This window comes from Paramisgurnus dabryanus, chromosome 3 (assembly GCF_030506205.2).
Source record: "Paramisgurnus dabryanus chromosome 3, PD_genome_1.1, whole genome shotgun sequence".
Taxonomy (NCBI): domain Eukaryota; kingdom Metazoa; phylum Chordata; class Actinopteri; order Cypriniformes; family Cobitidae; genus Paramisgurnus; species Paramisgurnus dabryanus.
The window spans coordinates 28,033,211-28,044,060 of record NC_133339.1 but is presented as its reverse complement, the minus strand read 5'-3'; the positions used below and the strand labels follow the sequence as shown (position 1 = coordinate 28,044,060).

The 10,850-nt window shown below is 39.5% G+C and overlaps 1 protein-coding gene across 2 annotated transcripts; it reads right to left on the bottom strand.

The window, feature by feature from the left end:
* On the bottom strand, positions 1-10,825 carry srrm2 (serine/arginine repetitive matrix 2). 2 transcript variants are annotated; one of them, XM_065277241.2, is made up of 14 exons: positions 10,633-10,825; positions 8,332-8,586; positions 7,870-7,965; positions 7,561-7,746; positions 6,571-6,657; positions 6,419-6,484; positions 5,819-5,848; positions 5,619-5,732; positions 4,807-4,942; positions 2,748-4,711; positions 1,633-2,310; positions 825-926; positions 595-702; positions 1-507 (listed from the first exon to the last, which is right to left on the bottom strand). In XM_065277241.2, exons 2-14 carry the CDS (start codon positions 8,577-8,579, stop codon positions 453-455), a joined length of 3,870 nt encoding a protein of 1,289 aa, XP_065133313.1. In that variant the 5' UTR covers positions 8,580-8,586; positions 10,633-10,825; the 3' UTR covers positions 1-452. The 2 variants fall into 2 exon arrangements, with proteins under 2 accessions (XP_065133313.1, XP_065133312.1); XM_065277240.2 differs by having other exon boundaries at positions 5,619-5,735; positions 10,633-10,824.
* Between the last annotated feature and the right edge of the window lie 25 nt (positions 10,826-10,850).

The following is a 10,850-nucleotide window of genomic DNA, read 5'->3' as shown; positions in this document are numbered from 1 at the left end:
GACTGTACTGCCATTTTATTATTCAGATTTTTCCACAAAGAAACAAAAAGGGAAAGATTCTGTCCACATACATTGGAACAAAACATTTTGATCACCCAATTACAGACATTCAGATCAATATAGCAGACAGAAAAGCACTGGACATATTTGCGATTTTGATTTTGTTTGTGTGCGTGTGTGTGTGTACAAATATTGTCCAGCATCTGTTGGCACAGAGCTGTAGGTGATAAAAGGTTTAGCGTCTCTCCATAAACATTAATTACACCATATTAAAAGTAAAAATAAATCCTCCCCTCTGAGATGAGTCAAAGGTTTTGAGAGACCTTTCGTTGCTAGTACTGGATAAACAGTCACCAGTGCAACAGGTCACATTTAATCTTCTCCTCTGGAGTCTTTTGGATCTAGTTCATTGAAAGACGGATATGCAAGTCCACAAAACAAAAAGGTGACTACTATTTCCTCCTTCGAGTGTTTGGAGATCGGCTTCTTGACCTTCTGCTTGTAATGCTGAACAGAAACAGAGAAAATAAGGATTAATGTTGGATTAGAGATCAAAATGATCAGTGTTTCAATTCAAATCTGTCCTGAACTGACCGTCGCGGAGGAGATCGTGCAGATCTTTGTTGTCTTGCTGGAGGGGAATAACTAAGTGACGTAGAGTCTCGAAGTGAATCTGCTGGCACCCTTTTGGGCCGTGGTGGACTGTGGAATTTGAATAAAATTAGTTCTTTCAAAAGTACATAAATGGACAGTGTTAAATGCTTAATGTGGTAGATCTGTGTTGCAGAATAAAACAAAATAAATAGTCAGGCAATAAGTTATACCTTTTATTCTTTTCTTGCTCACTTTCTGAAGATGACGACGACGAGGCAGCTTTGCGTTTTGTTGTCTTGCAAGAATCCTTATTTTTACTTGTTTTGTCACCACTGCGAGATAAAACAAAGTCATTAAAAAACCTATCAATGTAGGAAAGTTTTTATACAGTTCACAGTTTGGCTTAGGGTGTCATTATCCTATTCCAAAAGGATTCTTCAACGACTTAAAAAAGATATTTTCCAGCTCAACTAGAGTTAAACATTAGATTTTTACCATTTTGGAATCCATTCAGCCGATATATGGATCTGACGGTACCACTTTTAGCATAGCTTAGCCTAATCCATTTAATCTGATTAGACCATTAGCATTGCGCTCAAAAAATGACCAAAGAGTTTCGATATTTTTCCCATTTAAAACTTGACTCTTCTGTAGTTACATTGTGTACAAAGACCAACTAAAAATTAAAAGTTGCGATTTTCTAGGCAGATATATGGCTAGGAACTATATTCTCATTCCAGCATCATAATCAAGGACTTTGCATCCATACCATGGCTGCAGCAGGCACAATGATATTACACAGTGCCCGGAAATAGTCCCATGCTACTGAAAGTTACCAAGGGGACTATTTTTAGGAGCTGCATAATCATTGCGCCTGCTGCAGCCATGGTACGGAAGCAAAGTTCTTGATTATTACGCCAGAATGAGAGTGGAAAATGAGCCTTTTTTTCAGCAAAGGCATAGGTGTGTCAATCATTAGCAAGTAAAAACATGTATATGCTAGTACTGCATATACTTTTCATAAATTATAGCACTTACCCTTTTTCTTCTTCAGAGTCAGAGCTGTCTGATGATGAGGATGAGGAAGAAGAGGATGAAGATGAAGAAGAGGAAGATGATGACGAAGATGATGATGAAGAACTTGAGCTGCTTCTCTTGCTCTTCTGCTCCTCTGGTTTCCCATTCACTGGTTTCTTTCCTTTTGTTGACTGCTCAATTTGTTGCCTCTCATGGGTAGATGATGGGGACTGGCCTGTCAATCGGTCACCTGGTGGATCTCTGCTTTGTGACTGGTTGCCGTTCGGTGATCTAGAGCGTGCAGGAAGTTCACGGAAGGGAGAACGACGAGGAGGAGAGGGGGATGGATGTTTGGAGTTTCGTTCTGGTTGCCTGTTACTTGTGCGTCCATCACTTTCCCTTGTTCTCTCTCTATCTGCATCTGTGGTCTTCGGATCTCTCACCGGCCTTTGAGGAGATGGTGAGGATGACGACGATGAACTGGAAGAGGAGGAGGATGATGCAGAACGGCGTGGAGGAGTAGGATTTTTGGGAGGTGCCCTCATTCTCTGTTCTCTCTCTCTATCTCTCTCTCGTTCTTGGTCCTGTTCACGCTGCTTCTCTTGATTCCTCCTTTCCTGCTCCCTCTCCCTTTGTCTTTCTCTTGATAAGGATCGACTACTTCTGCGGCGACGTACTGGAGAAGGTGAGCGACGAGACCTGGATGGAGAAAGTTGTTTGAAGGGGTCATATGATGCAATTTCACGTTTAATGCTCTTTTATGCTCATTTAAACAAGCCCCCACATATCTATGTCACTGTGTTGTAAGATTTGCACAACACCTTCCAAACGTATACGCAAAAAAAAAGGCAGCGTAACTTTAATTCTGGCTTTAGTATTGTTGCCATCGCCATGTTGTGGATAATCCAAATATGGTAAGGGCGTAACATTTCCATCACAGGCTTGAGGTATTCAGCCAATCACAATGCACTGGATAGCTGATCAGAGCACACCACACTTTTCATAACAATGAGCTTTGTAAAAATGTATGTGTTTTTATAAAAGCGGGACATAGAGGAGCACCAATAATGTACAAAAACCTATTAAAAAGGGAAACAATCAAAAAGGAATATACAAAAACAGATAATTTTTCTAACCTATAGAAAGGACTTTGTCTACGAGGACTTCTGGATCGGCTGCTCCTTGTTCTTCTCTCCCTGGAACGTTCTCTATTCTCTGCTCGTGGTCGAAATCGTTCCCTCTCTCTTTCTCTAAAACGTTCACGGCTCTGGTCCTGTCGAGGAGGGGATGAGTTGCGTGGCGGCCTCCTCATTCCTCGTCTTGGGCTGGGAGAACGGGAGCACGGCAGATCCTGGTACTGTCGCGGTGGAGTACGCTTCGGTGAGGGACGAGATACCCTTACCTGTGAGACCTCTGTATTTCGGTCACTCAGTCGATCCCTTCCTCTGGCAGGGGAGAAGCGTGAGGTTTCTCGTTCCAGATCTGATGGGCTATACCGCTCACTACCTCTATCTCTTGGCCTTTCGGGTTCTTTCATTTGAGATGTCTCTTCTGAAGGTGTGTACCTGCCTCCACCTTGGGCTCCTCTTTCTCTACTTCTCTGAGGGGGTGAAGGAGGTGGGCTAGAGCTTTCAGTAGGAGTGTACCTCTCTTTTCCACGCTCCCTGTCTTTTTCTAACTGACTGTTCCTTTGAGTTCCTGTTGAGGGAGGTGGGGAGTGGGCAGGCCTCCTGTCTCTGTCCATGTCCCTATTTCGCTTATCTACATCATCATCTTTTCTCATTGGTTCAGGAGGTGAGTTCTGTCTTTGTATTGGAGGGTGTGGTCTCCTTGCTTCATCACTCTCTTCACCCCTTCCTCTGTTCTCCTTTTCTCGACGTGCAATAGCTTGAGCAATGACAGCATGAGACACTGACTTACCAGCACCACTGTTATCTTTTGAACTTTTCTTTTTCTCATCATCAGAAGATGAAGATGATGATGAGGAGGACGAGGATGATGATGAGGAGCTGTCACTGTCACTATCGCTGCTGCTGCTGCTACTACTACTACTACTGTTGCTGCTGCTGCTGCTACTACTGCTAACAGCTTTAGCCTTTTCTTTCTTCCCAGGCTTTTCCTTTTCCACCCGTTTCTCCTTTTTTTGATCATGATCCCTATCCTGAGGACTCCGCTCCTGAGCTCTTACTTGTCTTCTGTCCTCCTCCATTTTCCTGTCTTTTTTCTCTCTCTCTTGTACCTCCCTCTCTGTCTCACTTCCTCTGGCACCTCGTCGGTCCTCAGGCTGACTGCTAGAGGTCGACTTTCTGGCCACCTCATCTATCTTGGCATCACCATGACGGTTTCTCTCTTTTTCTCTTTCACTCTCTCTGCCCTTTTTCCTAGCTTCTTCCTTTTGCATCTCCTCCTGCATTCTTCGTTCCTTTTCTCGCTGTTCTACACGTTGCTTCTCTCGTTCGTGATCTTGTTCTTTTTGTCTTCCATTGGAGTAAGGTGAACGTTTTGCAGGAGAGCTGGAGTCACCAGATCGGTTCCTCTCCCGTCCTTGATCGCCCTTTCTACTAGATGAGAAAGTATCTCTATCATTATTCCTCAGTCTCTCTCTTGATCGGTCTGCGAGAACGCGCGAAGAAGCTGCTGTCTCTTTCTCTCCACTGTGTCCTCTTCTCGTTCTGTTTTTCTGCGGAGAGGGAGACCGTGATTTGGATGAGTCTTGTCTTTTTTGACCTATGGGTTTTCTCCTCTCATCCTCACTTCGTCGCCTCATGTCTCTGGGCGGCTTAGGAGATGGAGATCGAGATGAAGAGTCACGTCTTTTCCTTTGAGAGGGTTTCTCTCTCTCCTCGCTCGGTTGTCGTTTGTCACGCTGCTGTTGTTTCCGCGGTGGAGATGAAGATGAGGAATCGTGCAGTCTTGTTTGAGGAGGTTTCGCAATATCTTCACTCCGTTGTCCTCTGTTCCTCTGCTGTTTTCGTGGTGACGATGGAGATGAAGAGTCATGTCGTTTCTTTTGAGATTTTTCTTGTTCTTGCTGTCGCTCACGTTCTCGGTCTTTGTCTCTTTTGTTGTGGTCAGGGGTTCTTGAGCGTCTTGGTGACTTCTAAGAGTGGGGCGGGCAAAAATATGTATGAATATGTATAAAGGCAGATTGCATATGCAGAGGGACTGCAATGACAAATCTTACCAACACCTTACCTCTCTCACTTCCATCCTTTTTGGATGTTCCTCACTGTGGCCACGCCACCTTCTGTCTGGGGATCTTCCTCTCCTTCCCTCCTCTGTACGAGAGTCTGATTTATTCTGCTGCTGCTGCCGTCTCTGAGGGGATCGACTGAAAATAAAAAGCATCCATATTGTATTTTCTTTTTAAGATTACGTTTTTGTTGTACATTTTAAGTGTCATTAGTACTGTCAATTAAAAATATATATATATATATATGTTTGTGATTTAGTAATTAATCATTTAGGGTGTTTCGTGTTGAATCTGACATTCTGCGCCACAACAAATATAAGTAATTAAGTATACATACTTTAATAACAAATGATACAATCTTGAAAAAGTCTTTTTTATAAACTTATTTCTGCAATTTTCAACAATTTAAAGATGCATTTAAGACAGGGTGGATTTTTTAAAAGAAGGAATAACCTATTTAAGGGATTTTTTTAACTCATTCCATGCCAGCCATTTTTTGAAAAGTTGCCCATCAGCATTTTTTTTGTGATTTCTACAAAAGTTTCACAAAATGCCTTCCAGGAAAATGTTCTTCTAAAAATATATAAACTGCTTTCAAATAAACAAACAAAAACACTTTTATCCTAATTATATTTTTCTTTCTGCTTATAAACTCTTAAATATGGGTATGTTTCTTTAAAATACAATTTTTTTTGCAAAAAGCATAAAAATTCATCAGGAATTTTTTTTTTCATCCAAATGTTTTCTCTTAATTGACAAGATCAATGGCGGGGAAAGAGTTAAAGAACCTGACAAAAGGTTTGCTCCATAATACCTGCGAGCTGGGCTGGAGGAGGCACTCTGACGCCTGCGGCTCTTATTTGGAGGTGGTGTCTGATTTTCACTTTGTTTCCTTTTTCTTCTGGAGGTTTCTTTGTCATCTGATGAACTGCTGTGAGACAAAGATTATAACATTTATATATAACATTACAGTCGTAAACACATCGCTGACACTAACGGCAGAGGATAACTTACCTCTCAGTGTCACTCTTCACGGACTCCTCCCTAAAATCAAAGATGTGCTTGTTAATTAAGTTGTTAAAAAGAGAATTCAGTCTGATATTTGTGGCTCTGTCTGTGAAATCCAGGCTTGAGTCTCATAAAAGTTTAATTTCAATCTTTGACATGGCCTTATCCAGTCAATACTTAAGATATCAAGGTTATGTTTTCACAGAATGCTCTACGTACAAAACAAGCTTTGTATCTTAGTCACTATGTACAGTTTTTCAAAAAAGATTTGCTACATAACATGAAATATTTATAAATTAAAACATTAAACACATCAGACATGCATAACACCATGCACAATTTATCCACAAATTACACTTGTATTATTATATATAGCAATTTTTTATATTACTATCCCTTTATGTCATATTGACACTTTTTTTCTTCTTTAAGTTAACATGTTAAATAACAGATACCATGAGATATATCAAAGTGTATTAGTTTTATCATTTGACACCTCTTTGCATAGAGAACATTTTCAGTAAAAGGTGGCACAGCTTCACCACTGCCCCATGTACAAAGAGTATATTGCTACAAAGGAAAATTAAACAAAAATTTAAATGAAACCTTTTCTTTTTCTTCTTCTTGTCTTTTTTCTTTTCCCGTTGAGGGGAGGGTGAAGGGCTCTCAGAGCTATGAGGTAAGAGAAAAATCTATTTAATAATATTGTTTAGTTTAAACCGCTGACATGCATGTCTGTTCCACAGTCCCGAGCTGACCTGTCTCTGCTTTTGTTTTTCTTCCTTTTCTTCTTCCGGCTCTTTTTTCGATCAGGGGATGAATCTGAATTATCAGACTTGATTATCCTAAGAAACGACAGGAGTGAGAGACAAGAGTCAATACAAAGTAATAAAGATTAACTAGAACACTGCTTAGGAAGACTCAATGGAGCCGTTTCCCGGACAGGTTAATCCAGGACTAGGCCTTAGTTATATTAGGACATTTAATTAGTTATTACAAACATGCCGTACCTAAAACTATATTGCTGTGCATCTTGAGACAACAAAATAGCACTGATATATGTTTATGATAAGATATTAGTGCAAGGTGTTTTTCTTTAAGGCAGTTCAAATATGCCTTTTAGTCTGGGACTAGGATAAACCCTTTCTGGGAAACCGCCCCAATAAGATTAATTATTAAAAGTCTAATATTGAGTCGGACCCAGAGACAGTTTTATTTTCCGGTTAAACATAACTTTGTTGGCAGTAGTGCAAGTAATAAACATTTGTAATTGTCAATTTGTAATTGAAAAACAGGATAATAAAAATTATAGATTTAAAGAATAAATTCAAGTGATCACAGGAGCAGTTTTACAGTGCCAACAGTAAGATGAAACTCAATGAAGTTTCTCAAAACATCTTTGGACAGAATAACATTACTTAACCACCTAACAAAAAGATATAAAAACAGGCACGTTTCTGCCCTCTTGTTTATCCCCACAAGAACCAATTTCCATGAAAATATAAATGACTAATCTTTTAAGAATTCATTTTTGTTTTCAGAGGAATAAATAATGCAGTATGTTAAACAATAATTATTTCATCTACATACCCACATAATCTTGATCAAATTATAATTTGATGGAGCAACTGAGCCTCAATGTATTAGATACCTGTTGTGTAACACAAAATCCTATAACACAAAGTCTCGCATGAACAGCACAATGTCTACAAAATGCCAATGCTAGAATATCCTCTCAATCTACTCACTGATATTTCTGCTGCTGTTGCTTTTCTCTTTCCAGTCTCTCCTGCTCTCTTTTCTCTTTCTCTCGCTCCTTTCGTTCAGGATGAAAAGATGAGCCATCAACATAGTCAGAGCTGATGCCGAACGCCTCTTTCAAGCGGTCATTCTTTTGCTGGTTAGCAGCCGCCAGAGCATGAGTCTCAGTTACACTACAAGAGATAATAAAAGAGAATGAGGAAAACTTTTGACATGGTACCTGGAAATAATAATCATGAATACCTTAAGGTCTACTTAAACTTAATGCATTTCTAAAACTGCACAGCAGTACTTACGCTGCCCTTTCTGTTGCTGCAGGTGCAGGTTCTTCTCTTTCTTGCAACATCAAACGAAATGTGTTGACCTTCTCCTCGATCTCCTCTGCCGAGTACCTGCAACACGCAATGAAAATGTCCCTCTTGTAATCTCCTCAATCCTTCAGCATTCTTATTACACTTAAGCATCCATATGCTTGAGCTCAGCATATGATCGGCATACAGATGAGTTGATAATATTGGGGCACATGCTTTACTTCTCTACCTATATAATCTGAGTAAATACACAGTAGCATTATATTCTGTATAAAAGATGTTAAAATGTTAGCCGATCAATAGACTGTGACCTTCACAACTTAAACATATTTAAACACTCAGCAGCAGGGTTGTAAAACATTTATTGCACTTAATAATTTATAATTGACATTTCTGCTTATAATATCCAGTAGCAGTGAAATCTTTATATATTTTCTCTCATCTTACCCCTGCTCCTCCATCATGTCTTGCAGCTCAGCACATTTCACCTCCAGCTGCCTCTTCCTCTGGTGCTCTAGGATCTCAGCATTCGGCTGTCTGTTTAGCTGGCTCTCCAGCCTCTCTCTGTCCTTCTCGTCCCTCTCTCCTCCACGCTCATCTCTGGTCCTTTTCGCACGTACACTGGACAGGTTCCTCTGAACGTAGCCATTAGTGCCACTGCCCCTCGGTGTGGTCAGCCCGATACCGTTATACATCTCTGCCCTGAGAGGGTAAAAACAAAACTGTAGTCACAAATTAAACACCATTTTAATGGTTTTATTATTAAGGAACCACTGAGGTGCCCTGAAATGCACAGCTTTGTTTAATGCATAGACATCATCTAAAAGTTAGAACGGGACACACTGAGTGCCTCCTTGCCCTTTAAAAAGTCTAATAGCATTTAGTTTACCTTACAACGTGTAATATGATTAGAAGCTGAAATGAAGAAGGATGTAATACTAATTGTCAATCCGTATTGGTAGACATGCAATGGCTGTAGGTTTTAAATAGCTTTTGTCTTTTAAATGCACATTATGTTAATGTTTCGGAGCACACTTATTTAGAGATATCCTTGGGGCTAACATATTTGTACTTAAAGCCAAAAAGCTTCTGTTTTGATTTCAATATCATCTTTTTTCGGGCTTCTGCATTTGTTGTTGTTAATATTGCAACTTAGTTTCAGAGCACTTTTAGTGTTGTGGCCTTCTTAAAATGGACAAATTATTTATTTTTAAATACAGTCCTCATTTTTTGGATAGTTCTGCAAAAAAGCATCTGCTAAATTAATAAATAAAAGTGTATGGAAGTGTATGCTGGGATTTACGACAGCATTGTCTGCATTTATCAATACTAGAACAAAAATAAGTTACATTTTTGTCCTTTATGAAACATCCAGAAGCTAGTTATTGTAGTTTATATGGTTTTAAATGTAGATATTTGTCTCATAAAATGGCATTGATTACCCGCAGAAGGCCTTTATTAACCTTGTGGAGCCGTTTGGATTACTTCTGTGACGCATGGATGCACTTTTTTGGGCTCAACCCCGTTTTCGACTGTTATAAAGCATTTCTAATATATCTCAAATTATGTTAGTTTGAAAGATGATGGTCGTATGTATCTCGGATGTCTTGAGGGTGAGTAAATCAAGGGCTAATTTTCATGTTTTATAGTTTGTGATGCCACTGTTAAATTTTTTATAAAATGTTGTTTTACGAAATAAAGCGTCTTGCAGGTCAAGGGGGTTGAATAATTTTGATTCCAACTGTAAATGGTTTCTTTAAATGTGTTTACAGTGCACCAATACGAAAACAATGGCAATAATTTTAAAAGTTATAGAAATAAAACTGTACTTGTTTTTGTTTGTGTTGTTTATCTTTATAGATGTCGTCACAATAAAGTGACAAAAGCATTTATCAGGACTGACAAGCGCCCAGGAAAACCAGGAACAACTTAACATACTAATCTGATAGTGCTTAGCGTTAAAAAACGCAATCCTTGACCGGATTTATCCACTCATTGTGCAGTCTTAAAACAAACTGTATAGTTAGGTAACATACAGACTCAGCATTTTATCTTTAAAATGGCTAAGTAATGGGAATCACCTGAATTACTCTATATCCCATGAGACCATCTGACTAACTTACGGAGATGAAAGCAGTATAATTTAGTAATGATTGAGATAAAACAGACTTATTTTTTACGGCCACACTGCATATTAAGTGCAATGGATATTTACAAACACTAAAAATGATCTGTTGTTAAAGTAAAAACATTAATAAAAGTCAACACTGTATGGAAATGTTCTGTACTATCACATCACAAGCCAAATCGCACCAACTTATTATCAGGGGTCTCAAAAACCAAGTAGACGCCTAGTTTAACATAATTTTAGGGCATGATTTAAACGCTCCTTAAGTTGTCCAACACTGTATATGTAACATTAGGCAGCTGTTTTGAGACCTACTGTATCGTGACCACAAAATCAGACCACTGATTCTCAAACCAGCAAAAGGCCGAGGCCTTCACTGCTAATGCTACCTCTGTAACTTAACGTTACCATTGTCTGTTGATTAACACTAATTTTGTTCATGTCGTAATACAGATTCAACTCCTGACCAACACCTTATCTTTAAAAAGTCGAACTCTATAGCAATATTTTGGGTCGTTTCAGTGCGATAATTTCTCCTGGATGCTAACTAGCATTACCAATTCACAGTACAGCATGCTAGCTAGTCATTGAGCTGCAGCTGAAACGTGTGTGCTACGTACCTCTGTGATTCCCGCTCAGGGCGAGAACAATAAGAGAAGCGTCACAATCCAAAGACCAAGCAGCTGAAGTAAACCAAATCAAATTTCGCAGCGTCTGTCTCCAACTACTTCTGTTAAATAAAACGTTGTGCGCAACGTTGACTAGAATGAACAGGTATAGTTCATATGGACGTCACTGTGACCGCCTCGCGATAATGTTCGGGGAATGACTGTGAACT

Excerpts from the sequence above, each read along its gene's own strand:
- srrm2 (XM_065277240.2), bottom strand. The coding sequence starts at position 8,579 with ATGTATAACGGTATCGGGCTGACCACACCGAGGGGCAGTGGCACTAAT. Across the intron at positions 7,747-7,869 it reads GCAGCAACAGAAAGGGCAGC|TGTAACTGAGACTCATGCTC; the intron begins GTAAGTACTGCT and ends TATCTCTTGTAG. Across the intron at positions 5,736-5,818 it reads GTGAAGAGTGACACTGAGAG|CAGTTCATCAGATGACAAAG; the intron begins GTAAGTTATCCT and ends TTTGTCTCACAG.